Source organism: Palaemon carinicauda, chromosome 2, assembly GCF_036898095.1.
Source record: "Palaemon carinicauda isolate YSFRI2023 chromosome 2, ASM3689809v2, whole genome shotgun sequence".
NCBI classification, from domain to species: domain Eukaryota; kingdom Metazoa; phylum Arthropoda; class Malacostraca; order Decapoda; family Palaemonidae; genus Palaemon; species Palaemon carinicauda.
In genome coordinates, this window is record NC_090726.1 from 127,971,674 (window position 1) to 127,993,491 (window position 21,818).

The window sequence follows — 21,818 nt, forward strand, 5'->3', positions numbered from 1 at the left end:
CATTGGTTGAATTAATGACGTGGTGTTGGGTGGCAGGAACTCAACCTGAACGCCCTCACGCGACAGGTCAGTTGCGTGTCCACCAGCGTTATCCATAAGGAGAAGGATCTTGAATGGCAAGCCCTTCTCTAAGAGATATTCATGGACTTGCGGGATGAAACACTGGTGGAACCAGTTGGAGGTCAGCATCTTCGTAATCCATGCTTTTTGATTATGCATCCAGTACACGGGAAGGAGATTCTTATTTTTGTTTTTCAAAGCGCGAGGATTTTTCGACTTATAAATAAGCCCCGGCTTTAACAAAAATCCAGCAGCATTGCCACACATCACGAGGGTAACGCGATCCTTGAATGCCTTAAAGCCAGAGGCTTTGGCTTCCTCTTTGAACAGGAAAGTTCGCGACGGCATTCTCTTCCAAAACAAGCCGGTTTCATCCATATTAAACACTTGTTCCGGCTTGTATCCACCTTCAGCGATAATGTTCTTGAAAGTCTGGTTCACGTAAGTTTCAGCAGCGGCAGTGTCAGCGGAAGCAGACTCCCCATGCAGGGAAACGCTTTTCAGGGCGAAGCGTTTCTGAAACTTCGCGAACCATCCTTTGCTGGCGGAAAAACGTTGTTTCTGACGCTGGGAATCAGTGGAGGTCCCTGGTTGAGGATCATCTACATCATCATCTTCTTCAGCATGGTCGCCATCGTCGTCATGAGGTTCCTTTGCCGCAAAATTCTCATACAAGCTCAAAGCCTTTGTTCGGATGGTGTTCGTATCCAACGCTATGTTCTTCTTCCGACAGTCGGCAATCCACACAGCTAAAGCACCTTCCATGCGTACGATCGTTTTATTACGCGTTGTAACGACTCGCTTCGCTGATCTGCTAAAGGTGATTGCAGCAGTCTTTCTAATGTTCGCCTCGTCCTTCCTGATGTAGCGAACGGTGGATTCGTTGATGCCAAAATGGCGGCCGGCGGCCGCGTAACTTCTACCATCTTTTAACATGTCGAGAAGCGTAACCTTCTCAGCTATCGTCATCATTCTTCGGTGGCGTTTAGGCTCACTACCAGCCTTACTAGAAGCAGAACGCTTGGGAGCCATTGTAACAGAAAGTTCAACAAAAAGTTCAACTTAAAACAGTCGCACACAGCACAGATTAAACTTCACAAAGTTAAGAACGTCTACTCAGCAATACGCGGAAAGAGAAAGTGAACGATGCAGACCCGCGAGAACTGTGATGCTGGAAGTTGAAGATGCGGGCAAAACACCAATCACAGGCTAGATAACAAAACTTGAGTTTTGATTCGTCATCTGTCAGCGCTTGAACCAATCACAACCCGTCTTACAGTACATGGTGCGTTGGTTACTCATAGAAGATGCCCCGCGCATACTGAACGTACGTAGATTAAGTACAAGGGTACCGTAATAATAATAAATAATGATAATAATACTGTACAGTACAGTAATAATAATAATAATAATGATTAATAATAATAACAATAATAATTTTATTAACAACAACAACAATAATAATAATAATAACAATAATAATAAAAATTTACGTACGTACGCAATTTTACGCCTCTCTCTCTCTCTCTCTCTCTCTCTCTCTCTCTCTCTCTCTCTCTCTCTCTCTCTCTCTCTCGTACGCTTACAGTACTTATTCGAAATGTGATTTTTGCAACAAAGAATATTATTGGATGCAGTACTGTACTACGTACGTATACATACAAAAGATTCATGGAAAAGAAGCACATCCATTACAGTACACACCATTCTAATATGGTATGACTGCATCTGATTTGCGTTTCATGTTCGATTTAATTTTACTACGTACTGAATTATCGTATGATCACATTCTCTTTTCGTGTTTTATTTCTTTCTGTGCTGAATTATATATCATATGTAATGCAATGAACAATCAGTAAGAGCAGATATTACTAATTACAGTATTAATGGAATTACAGGTAACAAAATATCGTATTTGGTTATCTTCAGATTTCGCGGTATTTTCGAATTTTCCGGAAAATCCGCGATATGTATATATATATGGGTTATGGGAAAACCCCGCGAAGTGGTGAATCCGCGATTGTCGAACCGCGAAGTAGCGAGGGTTCACTACGATCTTTGCTTTAATTTGGAAACCCCCCTTGACTGTTCTCTGATTCAAGATGTCCGACCATTCTCAAGCTCCTACCCAAAGACGATGTAGTGTTAGGACTTGTATTAGGCGTCTTCCGAAGGCCTCGGTTGATCCTCACACCGTTTGTTCCGACTGTAGGGGAAAATCCTGTCAGTTGGAAGATCGATGTGAGGAATGTGCCGGGCTTTCGGAATTTGATTTTATTCAATTCCTCAAGTATACGACTAAGTTAGAGAGGGAGAGAGTTAGGAGGAGTTCTGCTCGCTCTTTGCTTTATTCCTCCCCCCATGATCCTCAACCTTTTCCTCCCCCTGTAGTGGCTACCCCCGAACCTATTATTAGTGCTCAGCCTGATATGTCGGATGTTTTACGTGCCATTCAGGCTTTAGGTGATAAGGTGGAGTCGGTAGTGAGTGACAACAAGTTTCTCTTGGCAGATGTCAAGGAACTTAAAGTGAAAAGTGCAGTGGGAAGTGGTAGTGCCAGTGCTGTGCCTAGTGTCAGTGTCAGTGTTGCGCATGAGGATACTTCTGTGCGTGCCAGTCGTCCTCCCAGTCCGGGACCTCTTGCAAGCTCCCAAGCCCAGGGGAGAAGCAATGTCGAAGGGCAAAAGGGTTCGGCAGGCCTTGATCGGCGCACAGTAGTATCCTCAGTGGTTGCGGGCGTATCTTATAGAGATCGTCACTTCCACTCTCAGACGATTGAGCCCTTAATTTCCTCGTCTGCAGAAGATGTTTCCGGGAGGAAACGCTGGACCCAGGCCTCAAGGCCTCTTAAGCGTAAGGTCCAGACCGCGCGAGTCCAACAGCCCAGGTGTAGCCACTGGGCTAGTTCGGACTCGCCGCAGTCATCGGATGGCTGCACGCCTCCTAAGAGAGGTAAAGCGATGCCTCAACAGACCTCAACTTCTGTTAAAGCTATGCCTCAACAGACCTCAACTTCTGTTGATCCCAAGTTGGCTATGCTGCAGACTATGCAGTCGCAGCTTGCGGTGTTGATGCAGGAGTTTCAGGCAGGGAAGGTTAACACACCTCCTCCTGCGAGCACTCCCCCACCTCTGCGCAGTCCAGCCTGCCAGACGTATGATGTTGAGGTTCCTCAAGCTACCTCCATGCGTGAGCTGCCGCATTGGGAGTTGCCAGATACCAGCGCTGTGCAGCAACCTCCACTTTCCTTGAGGCAGGAGCCTCTTGCCACGTGGCAACCTCCTCAACACTTGGGGCAGGAGCCTTATGCTTTGCAGCAACCTCCTCTACCCTTGAGGCAGGAGCCTCATGCTTTGCAACCATCCTCGAGGCAGCAACCTCTTGCGGTGCGACAACCTCCACCATCCTTGAGGCAGCAACCTCAACTCTTGCGGCAGCCACCTCCACTTTCCTCGAGGCGAGAACCTCAACTCTCGAGGCAAGCACCTCAACTCTTGAGGCTAGAACCTCAACTCGTGAGACAAGAGCCTCTCTCTGCGCAGCCACCTCAACCCTTGAGGCAAGCGCAACTCTTGAGGCAGGAACCTCATGCTATGAGACAGCCACCTCAACGCATGCAGCAACCACATTCTTCTCAGCTTGAGCCGCTTCCTATTCAACTTGAACCGCTGACTATGCAGCATGAGCCTCATGCTTTACAGCATTCGCCTCTCACCACGCTTGCTCCTCAGACCCCCGCAGAACCTCCTTCATCCCAGCCTCAGGACTTTGTCATTACCAGCCCTCATCCTCTTCAGCAGAGTCTTGAGGATGAATCCGCTAGTGCGCATGCACCCGTTCTTCAGGATTCAGCCATTCAGCATACTGCTTTATCGTTACCTCTCGCTTCTCAACACTCAGGTGATGAGGTTTCTGAGGATGAAGCTGCTCACCTGGATGATCCTTCATCTGATGTGGAGGAACCCAAGTCATTGCCACCCTCCATTGACTTTCGCAAGGTCCTTACTCTGTTCAGAGAGTTATACCCTGAACACTTTGTTTCTGCTACCCCTCGTTCTCCTCCATCCGAGTTCTCTCTAGGCATGCAACCTATTAAGTCTGCCTACACTAAGCTTGTCTTCGCTAGATCATCAAAGAGAGCTTTGAGAATGTTAGGGGATTGGTTGCAGTCCAAGCAGCAACTGGGAAAGACGTCTTTTATGTTTCCGCCTCCTAAGCTGGCTTCTAAGGCGGGCGTCTGGTATGCCACGGGAGAGGAACCAGGCTTGGGGGTCCCTGCCTCTGCCCAGGCTGACTTCTCAAGTTTGGTTGACTCTCCACGAAGGTCGGCTATGAGACGCTCTAAGGTCTGCTGGACCTTTTCTGACCTGGACCACTTCTTAAAGGGAGTCTTTCGCGCCTTTGAAATTTTTAATTTCCTCGACTGGTGCCTGGGGGCCTTGAGCAAGAAGACTGCCCCTTCTGACAAAGACTCGGCCATGCTGATCATGTCCTGTATGGACAAAGCAATTCGCGATGGTTCCGGCGAACTTGCCTCTATGTTTGTATCGGGAGTCCTCAAGAAAAGGGAACAACTTTGCTCCTTCCTTTCCACTGGTATCACCTCTTGCCAAAGGTCACAGTTACTTTTTGCTCCTCTTTCTAAGTTCCTGTTTCCTGAGGATCTTATCAAGGAAATGTCTGCGGCTCTTATACAGAAGGATACGCATGACCTCGTGGCCTCTTCAGCACGGAAGGCTAAGGTTGCACCTTCAGTACCAAGAACTTACCGCACCCCAGTGGCTGATACTCCTGCTACCAGATTTATTCCGCCCTTTCGTGGCAGAGCCCCCAGCCGAGGAAGTACCCGCCCAGACGGTCACAGGGGCAGGTCCAAGAAAGGTACCAAGTCTTCGAAAAGCAAACATTGACTCTCCTCCTCTCCAGACAGCCGTAGGAGCCAGACTCAAGACCTTCTGGCAAGCTTGGGAAAGAAGAGGTGCAGACGCCCAGTCTGTCAAGTGGCTAAGGGAGGGTTACAGGATCCCATTCTGCCGCAATCCCCCTCTGACCACTTCTCCCATCAACCTCTCTCCCAACTACAAGGAAAAGGACAAGAGGCTAGCGCTACATCAAGAGGTGTCGCTCCTGTTACAGAAGGAGGCAGTGGTGATAGTCCGGGATCATCAATCCCCGGGCTTTTACAACCGTCTCTTCCTGGTGGCCAAGAAGACAGGAGGTTGGAGACCGGTGCTGGACGTCAGTGCGCTCAATGCTTATGTCACCAAGCAGACGTTCACTATGGAGACGACGAAGTCGGTCCTAGCAGCGGTCAGGCAGGAGGACTGGATGGTCTCGTTGGATCTGAAAGACGCCTACTTTCACGTCCCCATTCATCCAGACTCCCAACCTTTTCTGAGATTCGTTTTTGGAAAGGTTGTGTACCAATTCCAAGCCCTGTGTTTTGGCCTAAGCACGGCACCTCTGGTGTTTACGCGACTGATGAGGAATATTGCGAAATTCCTCCACTTGGCGGACATCAGAGCCTCCCTTTATTTAGACGACTGGCTTTTAAGAGCCCCCACAAGTCGTCGCTGTCTGGAGAGTCTCAGATGGACTTTGGACTTGACCAAGGAACTGGGTCTTTTGGTCAACTTAGAGAAGTCCCAGCTTATTCCTTCCCAAACCATCGTTTACCTGGGAATGGAGATTCGGAGTCAAGCTTTTCGGGCTTTTCCGTCGGCCCCAAGAATCAACCAAGCCCTAGAGTGCATCCTGAGCATGCTGAAGAGGAACAGATGCTCGGTGAGACAGTGGATGAGTCTAACAGGGACCCTGTCATCGTTAGCCCTGTTCACCGAGTTAGGGAGACTCCACCTCCGCCCCCTTCAATACCATCTAGCAGCTCACTGGGACAAGAATATGACGCTCGAAGCGGTCTCTATTCCTGTTACCAAAGAGATGACGACTACTCTCATGTGGTGGAAGAGCAACATCCTTCTCAAGGAGGGTCTCTCATTAGCTGTTCAGACCCCCAATCTTCATCTCTATTCGGACGCATCAGACTCGGGCTGGGGCGCGACCTTGGATGGACAGGAATGCTCGGGAACATGGAACAAGGAACAGGAAACGCTTCACATCAATTGCAAGGAGTTGTTGGCAGTACGATAGATCTGTTCGCTACCTCGATGACCAAGAGGCTCCCATTGTACTGTTCCCCAATCCCAGACCCGGCAGCAGTTCACGTGGATGCTTTTCTGCTGGATTGGTCCCACCTCGATCTATATGCATTCCCGCCGTTCAAGATCATCAACAGAGTTATTCAGAAGTTCGTCTCTCACGAAGGGACACGGCTGACGTTGGTTGCTCCCCTTTGGCCTGCAAGAGAATGGTTCACAGAGGTACTGCAATGGCTGGTCGACGTTCCCAGGACTCTCCCTCTAAGAGTGGACCTTCTACGTCAGCCTCACGTAAAGAAGGTACACCCAAGCCTCCACGCTCTTCGTCTGACTGCCTTCAGACTATCGAAAGACTCTCTAGAGCTAGAGGCTTTTCGAAGGAGGCAGCCAGAGCGATTGCCAGAGCAAGGAGGATATCCACTCGCAGAGTCTATCAATCCAAGTGGGAAGTCTTCCGAAGCTGGTGCAGAGCCAATGCAGTTTCCTCTACCAGTACCTCTGTAACCCAAGTTGCTGACTTCCTGTTGCATCTTAGGAATGTTAGATCTCTTTCGGCTCCTACGATCAAAGGGTACAGAAGTATGTTGGCAACAGTTTTCCGCCACAGAGGCTTGGATCTTTCCTCCAACAAAGATCTACAGGACATCCTTAAGTCTTTCGAGACCTCTAAAGAACGTCGCTTGTCCACTCCAGGCTGGAATCTAGACGTAGTCTTAAGGTTCCTTATGTCTCCTAGATTTGAACCTCTCCAGTCAGCCTCTTTCAAAGACCTTACTCTCAAAACTCTTTTCCTCGTCTGCCTTGCAACAGCCAAAAGAGTTAGTGAGGTTCACGCCTTCAGCAGGAACATAGGATTCACATCCGAAACAGCTACATGTTCCTTACAGCTCGGGTTTTTGGCAAAAAATGAACTTCCTTCACGTCCTTGGCCTAGATCGTTCGAAATTCCTAGCCTTTCCAACATGGTGGGTAACGAGCTAGAGAGAGTTCTTTGCCCTGTCAGAGCTCTAAAGTACTATCTTAAAAGGTCAAAACCTATACGAGGACAATCAGAGGCCTTATGGTGTGCCATTAAGAAACCTTCGATGCCTATGTCCAAGAACGCAGTTTCGTATTACATAAGGCTTCTGATTAGAGAAGCTCATTCTCACATGAAGGATGAAGACCTTGCTTTGCTGAAGGTAAGGACACACGAAGTGAGAGCTGTGGCTACTTCGATGGCCTTCAAACAGAACCGTTCTCTGCAGAGTATTATGGATGCAACCTATTGGAGGAGCAAGTCAGTGTTTGCATCATTCTATCTCAAAGATATCCAGTCTCTTTACGAGAACTGCTACACCCTGGGACCATTCGTAGCAGCGAGTGCAGTAGTAGGTGAGGGCTCAGCCACTACATTCCCTTAATCCCATAACCTTTTTTAACCTTTCTCTTGAATGCTTTTATTGTTGTTTTTGGGTTGTTACGGTAGGCTAAGAAGCCTTCCGCATCCTAGTTGATTTGGCGGGTGGTCAATTCTTTCTTGAGAAGCGCCTAGGTTAGAGGTTGTGTAGAGGTCCTTTAGTATGGGTTGCAGCCCTTTATACTTCAGCACCTTAGAGTTGTTCAGCCTCCTAAGAGGAACGCTGCGCTCAGTAAGGAAGACGAACTTATTAAAGGCAGAGTAATGGTTCAAGTCGACTTCCTTACCAGGTACTTATAATTTCATTGTTATTTTGAATAACTGATAATATGAAATACGGGATACTTAGCTTCTTGATTAACATGTACACTGGTTTTCACCCACCCCCCTGGGTGTGAATCAGCTACATGATTATCGGGTAAGATTAATATTGAAAAATGTTATTTTCATTAGTAAAATAAATTTTTGAATATACTTACCCGATAATCATGATTTAATTGACCCACCCTTCCTCCCCATAGAGAACCAGTGGACCGAGGAAAAATTGAGGTGGTGTTGACAAGAAGTACTGCAGTACCTGGCCACAGATGGCGCTGGTGAGTACACCCCCCTCTTGTATAGCGATCGCTGGCGTATCCCGTCCGTAGAATTCTGTCGGGCAACGGAGTTGACAGCTACATGATTATCGGGTAAGTATATTCAAAAATTTATTTTACTAATGAAAATAACATATTGCATAAGAAATAAATTTTTATTTTTATGTGAGGTATTTAATGCTGTTATGATTATTGTAACACAGATAAAACTACCTTGAATTTAGAAATATTAAAGCAATGGGTTTTATGGAAAATGAAATATTAATCTACAGTATAACCAAATTTGCACAGTAACTAATAGTGCAGTGAGTTTAAAATTCACAACAGTTTTAGATTTTATTTTCATGGTGTAAATCTTTTGTAATCTGAGAATGCTTCTAAATCTTAATTCAAATTTTAATAAAATGCTTCAAAAGGATCTTTCAAGTGTTTAATATTCTTGCTTTTATTTTTGGTCATCCATAATTTAGTATCAAATGTTCTCTCCCGCCTTGTGAGTTTCATATGAAGGTATCATAACGCTAATTTTTCTCATTGAAGGCCTTTGTGGTGAGGGAGAAGCAGGCCAACTAATTGACTCCGGAAACAACACGTACGGTGGGAAGTATGTTATAAATCCTTCTGGCGGTCTCATATCCAAAGGTCATCCATTAGGTGCCACAGGTAAGTAACGAGTAATGTTTGTATTGTATTTTACGAAAAAACCTTGAGCAGCTTTATTTCCATGCCCTAGCTTATTCTATACCTTATGAATACATGTATACAGTGTACCACCATTACATATACAGTACATGTACCTTGTAGTCAATGAGGTAGAGATTACCAACAAAGTTGGTACATAAAACAAAGGGGAAGAGAGGTGCTCTCATCTCAAGCATCACAATGTATGTTTTTGATACCCTAAATTTCAAGTGGTAAGCAGCAGGAAATGGGTAATAATTACTGGTACTCAGCTACCCTAAATTACTGAGTTGCTCAATTTAAGCAGGAAAATATCAGTACAATAAGTGTAATAGTGATACAATATTATATGAATAAATATACCAAACATATCAAAGAAAATTGTCAATATACTTCATACATTTGTTCATTCACCGCACTTCAAAACACATCCATGTCAATTGATATATCCATCATATCAGCATATCAAGTGTGATGATAATGTTGAAATCCTTTATAATTTATTATTCTGCACACACACACACACACATATATATATATATATATATATATATATATATATATATATATATATATATATATATATATATATATATATATATATATATATATATATATATATATATATATATATATATATATATATATATATATATATATATATATATATATACAGTATATGATCAATGGTTAAATCTTCACACAGAAAGTTAGTAAGGGAAGAACTACAGTAATTAACATTCATATGAAGTTTCAGTTATGTATCAAAATTATAATTCTTACCAGAACGGAACTTTTTAAATCCAAATATTTTCTTATTTATATAAAAGTATTTCCCCTAATCTATGGCTCCTGAGAGTAATAGAACAACAGCGGTCACTGTTTCATTCATTTTCCAATGGGTGAATGGTAGTATGAACCCACTTTTTAGAAAACCTCCACAATATTAGCTGCATTGTACTCCTACAAGGAAGCTTCATCAGCAGTGTATCGAAACCCCTCACTTATTATGTCAGTAGCTCCTATATTGCATGGACTCTCATGCTTTATGGATACTAGAGTCTTTCCTTTTCAATTCCTTCCACCACCTTCTTTCAAACATTCTCTATGTCTTCCTCTCCTCTTCCTTAACACTTCTGAATTGTAAAGGTTTTTTCACATTCTATCGTACTGTACTTTCTTCTGTCTGCATGACCAAATCATATCTACACTGATCAATCTTTTCACCTATGCTAATTCTTCCACCACTTCTGTATAAATCCACATGTATCACTTTCAATTCTTCTTATGCCTCATATGGTCTTAGGCATAACTAAGGTTATATAAGCATGAAAGAGTCACCTAGCAAGTCATCGTAATTTAAAGGGGCCACTGCTTTTTCGCCTAACCTTTTGTCTTAATGTGATAAATGGAAACAAAATAACAGATCGTTATTGAGTGATTTTTTATGATTTACAGTATCATGATATGTTTTCATGATTTCAGACTAGGAGTGCCGAATGGTTGTGCTATTCTAGGACAAATGTGGTGATCAAAGATATGGTAGTATTTAAAGAAGTATTTTTTCTCCATAGTTAATTGGAATATTTTTAGGTAATGGAGTGGGATTTACTTGCTTACTGAAGGAAACAAAGGTAGAAGAAAAAAATAGGAAAATATATTAATAGAATAAAGGAATGGAAAGAGAATAAGCAAAATAGAAGATTGTTCCGTAACCGAAATACAAACCTTAGCTATTTACATAGGGTATTACTTTCGGCGTAGCTGAAATGGCGAGCCATTAGATTTTTAACGAGGGTTAACTACCCCCGCGTTAGTTAGAAGGGGGTAGGGGAGGGGTAGCTAGCTACCCCTCCCCCCTCACACACTGGTGAACTGACTCACTTCGATTTTGGCTCGGACGACGAACGAATGTCTCTGTTCCCGTCCTCTCATGGCAGCTATTTATTGTTTTGTCTTTACTTATTACTTACTTTTCTTGTACTCATATATATATGTAAACATATTTTTATGTTTATGTATATATTTGAGTATAGAAATCAGTAAGTTTCCTTTTCAGTGTTCGTGCTCTGTGTGTGTGTGTGTGTGTACGATATCACCGTGTAGCCTCCGGCAGTCAGGCCACTACGATGTAATTTCATGGACCGCGATCTCTTCCATGGTCCTTCGGTCGGCTCCTTCCACGGGTGCCGTGGGGAGTCGTCATCGCTGGACTTATTATTTTGTTTCTCCGCTACTCCTCTTTTCCTACGTGGAAGGTGGGGTTCAGCGTAGGAACGCGAGAGTGTAGTTTGAATACGGTCTCTCTCTCTCTCTCCAGAGGTCGTTCACCCTTTTTAGAACGTTTCCCTTCGGGGTTTTTCGTTCTTACTTTTATTGAACATTCTTTCATGAATTGCATAATTATAACTTATAATTCTGTTTTTGTTACAGTTCTCGCCCTTCCCCCTTCCCGTGAGTGTAGGTGGGGTTGAGGGCTCTTGCCTGTTATGTAATTCTTGTGTTCTTTTCCCTCGGGTTTCCTCTTCGGAGTCTTCCCGGGGGAATAAATGTTAACTAATTACTTTTTATTTTCACAGTTAACGATCTGTTTTTCCGTTCGCCTAATGTGACAATGAAGCAGAGCTGTCTTGTTGGGACTCGGGGAGTCGGCTGTTGCGGCCTCCTCTATAGGACTTCGTCAGGGGCGTGTCGCCTTCTCCTGGAAGTTCTCCCGAGACAATCGACAGCTCTTCAGTTCATCTTAGAACACTCAGGAGGTTCGCCTCCTTGGGTGGGTAACTTCCCTTCCGAGGGACGTTCCCTGCCCAGGTTTGAGTTTTCTTTCCCTTTCGGGGGAAACTTCTCTTACCGTTGATAATTATGATATGTTCCTGGTCCTCCGGCGGTTTTGCTCTTGGTGCTGAGCGACCGCTTTTGTAACCTTGCTCAAGAGGCTGAGCGGTTACATTCTCGGACCATAGTTTTTGTGCGACTATGCTCTTGGTGCTGAGCGGTCTCACCTGCAGCTACGCTCAAGGGGCTGAGCAGCTGCAGGAGCGCCTCTTCGGAGGTTGGCTCCTAGGTCACTTGCTGACCCTTCGGCCCTATGGGCTCCATCTTCAGTCTCTTCTACGAAGTGTTCCTCTCTCGTTCGCGAGAGAGGACACTCATAGAGAATCCTCTTCGGAGGACTCCTTCTGCTGTTGTTGCTGAAGGCTCAGTCCCCTTCGGGGGGCAGCTGAGCCCTACGGTCTCTCCTGCGAGTGTTTCTTCCCCGGGGGGAAGTTCACCACAGAGACTCCTCTTCGGAGGTCTCCTTCTGCTGTTGTTGCTGTTGTTGCTGAGGGCTCAGTCCCCTTCGGGGACAGCTGATGCCACAGTCTCTCCTGCAAGTGCTTCTCCCCCTTGGGGGAGTTCACTCCAGAGACGCCTCTTCGGAGGTCTGATGATGGTGCTCCTGCCTGTGGTTGTCTTCATCTTCACCTTCCCCGCAGAGGATCCTCCTGCCAGACCTTCTCCTGGACGCAGATGCGCAGTGGGCGCCAACGTACCTCGTTTCCAACGAGCACTGGTCCCTTTGGGGCAAAAGGGCTTACTCCACAATGTGGGTAAGTCCTTTGAGTGCCAGGTTTTACCTGCGCGCCCACGTTTTCGCGCTTGCGCTCTCCTGCTGTGTTCCAGACTTCTCTCCTGCGATCTCCTGTAGCTGAGTCTCGCCGTAGATCTCCTGATCGCCAGCGCTCGCCTGCGCCTCTGAGACCTTCTGTGCACCAGCTCTCTTCAGCTCGCCAGCGCACTTCTGGACGCCCTTTTCCTACTACGCGCCTTGTGCGCCAACGGTCTCCTGTACGCCCACAGTCACCTGCGCGCCAGCGCACATCTGCACGCCCTTTTCTAATGTGCGTAATGCGCGCCAATGTTCGCCCTTGCGCCCACGATCTTTGGATCTAGGCACAGTCAAGGAGATTGTTCCTTCTTTTTACGCCCACAATCGCCTGCTCGCCAGCGCACATCTGCACGCCCTTTCCTGATGTACGCAATGCGCATCAGCGTACTCCACGAGCTTCCAGATGTGGGTGGAGGTGAAAGAGATGATTCCTTCACCTCCTCGCCGACGATCTCCTGTGCTCTAGATTTGAACGAGTCTCTGAGCGCCCGCGCGCCCACGAGAAGTCTTCTGTACTCGCCCATGAGCGTTCGCTATTATGCGCAACCTCACCATCTGGTTCTGCCCTTCGCTGATGTCTTCTGGCCGCGCAACCGCGCTCCATCGAGCTCCTACGCGCCAGTGATCTCCTAGCGATCGCGCGCGATTCCTTCACTTGCCCGCTAGCGTTTTCAACGCGCCCACGCTTCAGATCGCCGTACGCGGCCACGCGTTGGCTCTCCGGTACGCGATCGGTCGCTACGCACCATCGCTCGCCAACGCGCCATCTCCCGCAAAGAACCATCGCTTGCCAATCCCGTCATCACACCATCGGTCGCCAACGCGCCATCGCTCTCTTACACGTTTTCGGTCTTCCGACCGCACCCACGCGTCCTCGCACGCATGCGCACACATGTTCGCCCGCGCGCGAACCAACGATTGTACCATCGCCCGAGCGCCAAGGGCGATTTCGACCGCGATTCCCGTCGGGTTTCGCAACACGGGCAACCTGGCGAGTTTTTCTGGAGCGCATACTTTCAGATCATCATAGTCACGATCTTCACCTCATAAGCCCAGAGCATGGCACGTACAAGAGCAAGAAGAATCTTCAGAAGAGTCTGGGTAACATTCTTCTCCCTTTTCAGGCAGGCCCCATCATCCCTCTCCTCAGGATCGCCCGATCCCCTTCCCTCCAACGGTGGCTGCTGACTCTGCCTCTGTCAGTCGTCAACAGAGGGAATACTTCGAGATCATGGGGTAGCCTGATTTAGCTCTTCCTCTCTACCATTCCGTGCAACGGGCCTTCCGGGGGTTTTTCCCTCGAGAAACTCTCCGCCCGGCAGGTGACATTCTCGATTTCGGGAATCTTGAACCAGGAGGAAGCCGCAAAGGGTACCAGGCAGGCCACCTCGTGGCTGATCGTCGAGCTTGAGTCTCTGGCCATCCGGTCGCGACCCGAGGTTTTATACAAGGAAGCTTTGGGAAGGTTAAGGAACTTTCCTCCTCTCGGACACGTGCACCATCGTTTCCCGACACCAAGTGTCGAACTTGGGGACAAACTAGATGTTGAAGCATTGAGATGCAGTGACCGAGAGGTTTTCTCTCGAAGATCCCTACCGTGGATATCGGCAAACACAGACACTCTTCCATCCTTGGAAGGTGCTTGTTTCAGCCTAAGGACAAGGAACGAACAACTGAGAGGTGGAGAAAATCGTATCACGATTCGCTCCTCCAAGGCGCTTACATCCAGTCCCTACAAGCCTCCAGTGCCTCAACTTCAACAGCCTCGTTCAGCCTAGGACATCAGAACCAGCACGGGCAGCTAGACAAGTTGTCTATGCAGCTTCCCCCCACCTGTTGGGGACGAAGGGCGAGGAGCCCTCCTGGGAAGGCAATAATCCTAGAGGGGGCGGCCTAGGCCGCAAACGCTAGGATTGGCAACCCCCATTGGCGGGGGGGGGGGGGGGGGGGGGATGCCTGGAGTTGCGCCTTCAAGTGGCAACAACTCGGGGCCGATTCCTGAACGATCTCCATGATCAGCCAGGGATTTCGTGTCCCGTTTCGTAGCATCTCTACCTCCCCTGTCAAGCGAATCCAGTGTCGCTGAGCCCCTATGCCATGGGATGGGCAAAGGGGCTAGCCCCTCGGGCAGAGGGCGAGACCATGCTCTAGAAGGATGCTCTCCAAGGTTGTCGGCGGCTCCCCCCAAGGTTCTTCAAACGACTCTTTCTTGTAAGAAGCGCCTGAAGGCTGGAGTCCCGCCATCATCCTCTTAGCCCTGAACAAGTTTGTTGTACAAACTTCGGTCAGTATGGTACAACAGATTCGATCAGACTTGTAGGGAAACCACAAGACTTCACGTGCATACTGGATCCGAAAGACAGGTACTTCCAGATCCCAATCCATCCGTCTTTACAGGAAGTACTTGGAATTCAGCCTAGGCAACAGATATACCAGTTCAAGGTGCTGTGCTTCGATCTTTCCACAGCACCGCAGGCATTCACCAGGAAGTTCATCCCGAATCCTCATGTCCACACAGGAGCGGCATCCGCCTCCTTCGCTTTCTGGATGACTGGCTACCCCGGCAGTTTTGGTATCGACCCTTCTTCGACACCGAGACAAGCCTCTGGGACTTTGCCAAGATCTAAGGATCATGGTACAGTAAATCTCGAGAAGTTTTCTCTGTTTCCATCGCATCAACTGGGATATCTAGGCTTGATTTTAGACTCCAATCTCCGTTAAGCCTTCCCACCAGATGACAGGATAGCAAGGCGGAGGAGAGTAGTAGAACCTTTCCTCAGACGAGGAGAGTCTCCAGCCTTTTTCTGGTTACGCCTCCTAGGTCACCTTCCTCCTTGACCCCACTAGTCCCAAACACTCGCCTCAGGATGAGTCTCCTGCTTTGGCGACTCAAGTCCCGGTGGAATCAAGACTACGATTCCCCAGACATTCTGGTCCTATGGGACCTGCCGAACAAGGGATCCTGCAGTGGTGGTTGACCTACGCAGCCTTTGCTAGAGAGTGGATCTTCTCGTCCCTCCTCCGCATTTGATGCTGTCCTTGGACGCGTCAAAGAAGGGGTGGGGGGCACGTTCTGAACCAAAGGATCTCAAGCCTATGGCCAGAACTAGAAGGGTACCTCCACATTAATTGGCTAGGGATGAAGGCCATATTCTCGCCCGTCAACAGTTCCAACAGGCCCCGGCGAGTCACTCCGTGAGCGACAACACCACGGAAGTTGCTTTTCATCAAGCGGGGAGGTACCTTTTCATAACAGTCTTCCCATCTTACAGTAGAGATACTGAGATGAGCCGAAGTCCACTCAATTCCACTATCGGCTCGCTTCATTCCGGACAAAGGAATGTGCTCTCCGACGGTCGGAACAGAGCATCGCAGATAGAGAGTACCGAGTGGTCTTTGGAACCCCCAGTAGCCAACAAGCCCTGACCTTGTGGTCCTGTTCGCGACAACCTTGAATTTCAAGCTGTCGCTGTACTTCTCCCCAGCCCCGGACCCCAAGGCACCCTGCCGAGATGTCTTCCCACGTCGGAGGGACAACATCGACGTCTACGCCTTGCCACCATTGGGTCTGCGGGGAAGGGGGGCTCAATAAGACCAGTCTATCGGTCAACCTGTCGATTACTCTGATAGCTCCGCTACGGCATCATGCAGAGTGGTTTCTGGACCTTCTGCATCCCTTGATGAAACTCCCGAGAGAGCTTCCCCCATGACAAGAGCTAAAGCAACCACTCCACTACATCTACCACAAGCCGTAGCTCCGCTTCGGCTCCACGCTGGGAGTCCATCCAGCATCTCCTCACAGAGAGAGGCGTTCCGCAACAAGTTGCGGAGCGGATGTCTTGATACCTGCGAAGTCATCCGCAGGGGTCCACCAGGCGAGGTGGAGAGTCTTCTGTGGTTGGTGTCGTGGGAGAGGTATCTCTCCCCTCGATGCCACTATTCCAGCGTTAGCGGAGTTATTGTTCATCTGCGGGAGGAAATACGCCTTTTGCTCTCGGCAGTAAAGCCTATCACTCAGCCTCAAGCCTGGCCTTCAGGCTCTAAGGTTAGACAATTCCTCCTCGCGGGATCTTTCTTCGCTCATCCGAAGCTACGAACTTACCTGCACCCAGTTGGAAGTGAGACCTCCTCCATGGAACATGGCTCGGGTTCTTAGGGATCTTAAGGCTTCTCCCTGTGAACCATTTCGCTAGGCATCTGATAGGCACCTGACTTAGAAGACGGTGCTCCGGCTCGCTTTGGCTTCGGCCAAGCGTATCAGCGTACTTCATGGTCTCTCGTACGACTTCGCCCATTCAAGAAGATAGGGAGAGGTAACGTTCGGGTTCGTCCCTGAGTCGGTTACTAGACTCAAGGTCTTGGAGTCCCAAACCTTCGGTTCGACTCCTTCAGGATTTCGAGTCTCCGTTCTGTAACAGATGACCCAGGCCTTCTCCTACTATGCCCAGTAAGGAGTCGGAGGTGTGTTAATCTTAAAAAACAGCTACAGTTCGTCCTCATGTGCAAGCCCTGTTTGGGAGCACAGGAAGGACGAAGAGGAGGGTCACCAAGAATACCTTTGCAGCCTGGATTCAAGGACCATCCATCTCGCCCTGAATCCAGGCCCTCCTCCGTCATGTAGCGTTAGAGCACACGATGTCAGAGGCATCGCAACGTCACTGGTCTTCAAGAAAACTACTCTGTGACGCAGGTGCTACAAACTGGAGTCTGGAAGCGTCGGAGGACCTTCACAGCCCACTACCTGCAGGACATGACCCACAGGAGCCTCGATACGTTTTCTATCGGCCTGTAGTGGCTACACAACAGCTGGTCTAACCTCAGGCTCCTTAATGGATAAGTAGCAGAAGGTTGAGGGCATTGTTACCAGGTGTCAGACTGCATGAATGAAAGAGGTATGTCTGGCCCTTACTTCTTTCTTCAGCCTCCCCTCTCTTGGGGAAAGCAGCATCCTAGGTTCTCTGCATAGCTGACCTCAAACCTCTGCAGGTAAACCATGCTTCCTTGTGTTCCTAGTATTAAGATAATACTGTCGCGTTTCCCATACCCTGACGAGGTGGTATTGGGAAAGTCCTAGTCCGGAATTCCATCTAAAGGTCTTAAGGTCGACTGCCTAGGACAAGTCACGCTTCATCCCTCCACACACAAGCTTATGTAGGCCGCACGCTCCTTGCGGAGCAAGGAACTTGCGAGTTGCTGGGACTCTTTTTCTCGAAGTGCTGCTCACTCGGATTCTGAGTCCCCGGGTAAAACCAAAGCCAGTATGGCTGGGGACTTTCCACCCTTCCTAAGGGGTAAGTCACCCTATGTAAATAGCGTGGTTTTTATTTTGGTTACGGAACGGAGATAATTTGTATTTTTCAATATTAAACTTACCCGATGATCATATAGCTGTCAGCTCTGCTGCCCGACAGAAAAAACCTACGGGCGAAATACGCCAGCGATCGCTATACAGGTGGGGGTGTACATCAACAGCGCCATCTGTCAAGTAGGTACTCAAGTACTCGATGTCAACAAGAACCAATTTTCTCTCTGTCGTGCCAATGGCAAGACCTACTAAATACGCCGTCCCTAACTGGATTTGTTTTCACAACGATTTGGTGAAGTACACTATTCCAGTTTTGAGCTTTCGCTATGCAGGGGTTTTATCTTCATTTCAAAACTTGAACTCGTTTTGGATAGATTTAATTATGGTGACGAAGAGAGTATGGACTCTCTTTCACTTTTAAATGGCCGACCCTTCCCTTAGACGGAAGTGTGTTTAGGTTTTTGGTAATTTTGCTTAACAAGTTATAGATCTATTTATTTTATATCTCTCCGCCTTTATAGGCCTCTTCGATTAACTTTCCATTTATTATAAACTTATAAAAAATTAATTTTTATGTTTGTTTATATGCGACCTTTCCTAATAGTAGGCGGTCCTTACTTGGAACCGAAGTTAATTAACATTGAGCCCGTTATATCGTATTTAACTTTTTTAATTTTAATGTTTTATGAAAGAATTTCTTTGATAGTCTCGTACTGTTTTCAAAGATGAACTAACGTTTAGTTTTTTAGTCTCCGCAGTTGTTGACGTTCAGAACGTTCAACATGCGCTCTATCGTTACGATAGAGAGAGAGTGTATCACGGTTTCACGTTGCAGTAAGAGTAAACCGATTCTAGCGTTTCGTTCATTCTTTCTTAGCTTAAATGGTTTAAATTCTAAATAAAGGAACTTTTTATTTGGGAAACCTTTCAGTTTTTTTCCTTTAGCAAATAACATGTTTTAACGATATATAATTGGGCTCTTCTCTCAGGTGCTAAATCAAGAGAGAAGAGAGAGAGAGATAGAGACGGAGGGAGAGAGAGGAGAATAAACGTTTCGTTCAAGCGGGTAACGTTGTTCTCGTTTTTTACTCTTCTCCCTAGTCGCTGTAGGGGAAGAAGGTAAAACGTTTCTAGGGTTTTATTCTTGTTCCCAGGCTTTTTGCGGTGAGAGATTGTAAACGTAGTTTATTTGATCTAGTGTTTAGTCTCTTTTCCAGCCACTGAATTCTTTATCTTTTTTTTTTTTTATGTTTTTCTGTTGCATTGTATAACTGTTTTCGCAATTACTACCTTTTAATGAAGGATAGGATTGCGTGTTTCAGGTAGAAATCAGTTAAAGTTTCGATTTCAGTGAAATAAGTGCAAACAGAAAATCAAAAGTGATAAAGTGATATGCGCAAAGTGTTACAGTGTTGCGTCCGAGGGTTCGTCTGTTCGTGCCAGTTGTTCACCTAGTCCGGGACCTCTTACAAGCTCCCAAGCCCAGGGGAGAAATAATGTCGAACTACTTATGGGTTCCACAGGCCTTGATCGACGAACAGACGTTTTTCCCTCCGTGGTTTCGGGCGTATCTACCCACGTTAGCCGACGTGAGATCGCCCCACCCACACAAAGACGAGAGAGCCCATTTATTCCTCGTCTGCGGAAGAGGTTTCTCGTAAGAAACCATGGACCACATCTTGCAGCTTTTTAAGTGCAAGTCGGTCCCTTCCACGCAAGTCCAACGGCCTAGGTGTAGCCACTGGGTCAGTTCGGACTCGCTGCAGTCATCCGACGACTGCACTCCTCCCAAGAGAGGCAAGGTGGTACCGCAACAGGCAGTAACTCCGTCTGTTGCCGCACCAGCTGTTTTAGACCCTCAGTCACAACGGACAGTAGCTCCGTCTGTTGCCGTTTTTTGTAGACCCTAAGTGGTCTTTACTGCAGTCTATGCAGACTCAGTTAGCTGCGGTTATGCAGGAGTTTCGTGCGGAGAAGGTTGACACTGCTCTCGTTAGCCTACAACCTGCCACGGTTGTGCGCCCAGCTCACGCTGAGGCTGCCTGCTCCCACACTCCGGCTGCGGAGAGCTCCACCTCCGATGTGCAATCGACCCTGCCAGACGCATGTTAAGGTTAGCCGACGTGCGGCACCCTCCGTTAACATGCGTGAGCTACCGCATCAGCAGTGGGAAGGTGGAGTCAAGCTGCCGTGTTTTGACGCGATGCGTTAGTTTCCGCAACCCACGGCAGTCCCCACCACACACCACCACTCCGCTTTGGTTGTTGCCTGCTCCCACACTCCGACTGCGGAGAAGGTTGACGATGCACCCGTTTGCCTACAACCTGCCACGGTTGTGCGCCCAGCATGGCTGCCTGCTCCCACACTCTTGTTGTGAGAGCTCCTCCACCCATGCGCAGTCGACCCTGCCAGACGCATGCTGACTCCCACAGACACACGGAGCACTCCGTTGCCGTGCGTGAGCTACCACAAGCTGCCGTGTTTTGACACGGTGTGTCAGCCTCCGCAACCCACTGTGGTTACCGCCACTCGCCCGCAGCAGACTAGTCAGTCAGGAGTTGAGGCTTCCCCACACAGCTTTGGTTGTTGCCAGCTCACAGACTGTCAAGCAGTTACATGACGTTGCCTTCTGGTCTGCTACTAATGCACCAGTGCTGTATGTCCTCACGCACCTGTTGTGGTTGACAGTTCAGTTTTGACAGTTCACAGACTGTCAAGCAGTTACATAACGTTGCCTTCTGGTCTGCTGCTTATGCACCAGTGAGACCCTCACTGAGATAACCTAGCTTTTCTCGGACATGGTTCCTGTAGATGAGAAAGTGCTGTTCTCCCTCCTTCTGATATTCCTTTGAGGACTCTGTCATTTGGAGAGGAGCCTTAAGCTGCTTAGCCTCCTATGGACTTTAATTAAAGCATAACTAGGCTTCCAGGGATGGTAAATGGTTCCGCTTCGGTCGCTAACCCCGTCTGTTGCCACACCTGCTCCCATAGACCCTAATGGGCTTTGTTGCAAGACATGCAGTCCAAGCTTGTGTCCTTGATAGAGGATTTTTTACGGAGAAGAACCTCCTAGCCAACAACCTTCCTACCGGTTGGTTGTACGCCCTGTTGACGCTGAGGTATCCTACTCACGTCCGCCAGTTGAGGTGGTTCCTCCACCGGTGCGACCCAGTGTGGGTTGCCAGTCGCACGTTGACGTTAAGCGACTCTCGGAGGTGGTTGTGGACGTTCAGTGTGTCACTAGGAAGACGTTCAACAACCAGCAGAGGTGACTTGTTGTGACGCAGTGCGGCAACCTCAGCAACCTGGTAGGGGGTTGACTGCACAACCCAGACAGTCTAGACAGTTTCGGGTTGACGCTGTACTTCCTCGCGTCCCCATGGTTGACAGTTCACAGACTGTGCAGCAGTACCATGATCTTGTGTCCGGCTCCGTCACGCATCCACCAGTGCGACCGGATTCAGCGAGTCAGACGTTGCCCACTCCGTTGCCGTTTCCTCATCAGTTTCGGATGAGGAACCCTCTGATGAGGACATTGCTGAACAAGACGATCAACCCCCAGCCCTGTTATCCATCCAGAAGATGCTGAAGAAGGAACACTGCCCTGTCAGGCTGTGGATGAGTCTGGTTAGGACACTGTCATCCGTGGTTCAATTTGTGTCACTTGGAAGACTACACCTCCGTCCTCTTCTGTATCATCTAGCTTTTCACTGGAAAAGGACAAGACGCTAGAAGCGGTCTCGATCCCGGTTTCCGGAAAGATAAAGTCTTGTCTGACTTGGTGAAAGGACTTTATCAACCTTTGTAAGGGTCTTCCCCTGACTGTTCAGACTCCCAACCACGTTCTCTTCTCGGACGCATCGGACGTAGGCTGGGGTGCGACATTAGGCGGTAGGGAATGCTCGGGATTATGGAACTCGAGTCAAAGGACAATGCATTTCAACTGCAAGAAGCTACTGGCAGTACGTCT

General features: G+C 48.0%; 1 protein-coding gene across 1 annotated transcript in view; it reads left to right on the top strand.

Moving 5' to 3' along the window:
• ScpX (Sterol carrier protein X-related thiolase) overlaps positions 1–21,818 on the top strand; it is a 73,440-nt gene that overhangs the window by 26,486 nt on the left and 25,136 nt on the right. Inside the window, exon 7 of the mRNA XM_068357805.1 lies at positions 8,754–8,876. Within this exon, the coding sequence (XP_068213906.1) occupies positions 8,754–8,876 (123 nt within the window). The remainder of the gene's footprint in view (positions 1–8,753; positions 8,877–21,818) is intronic.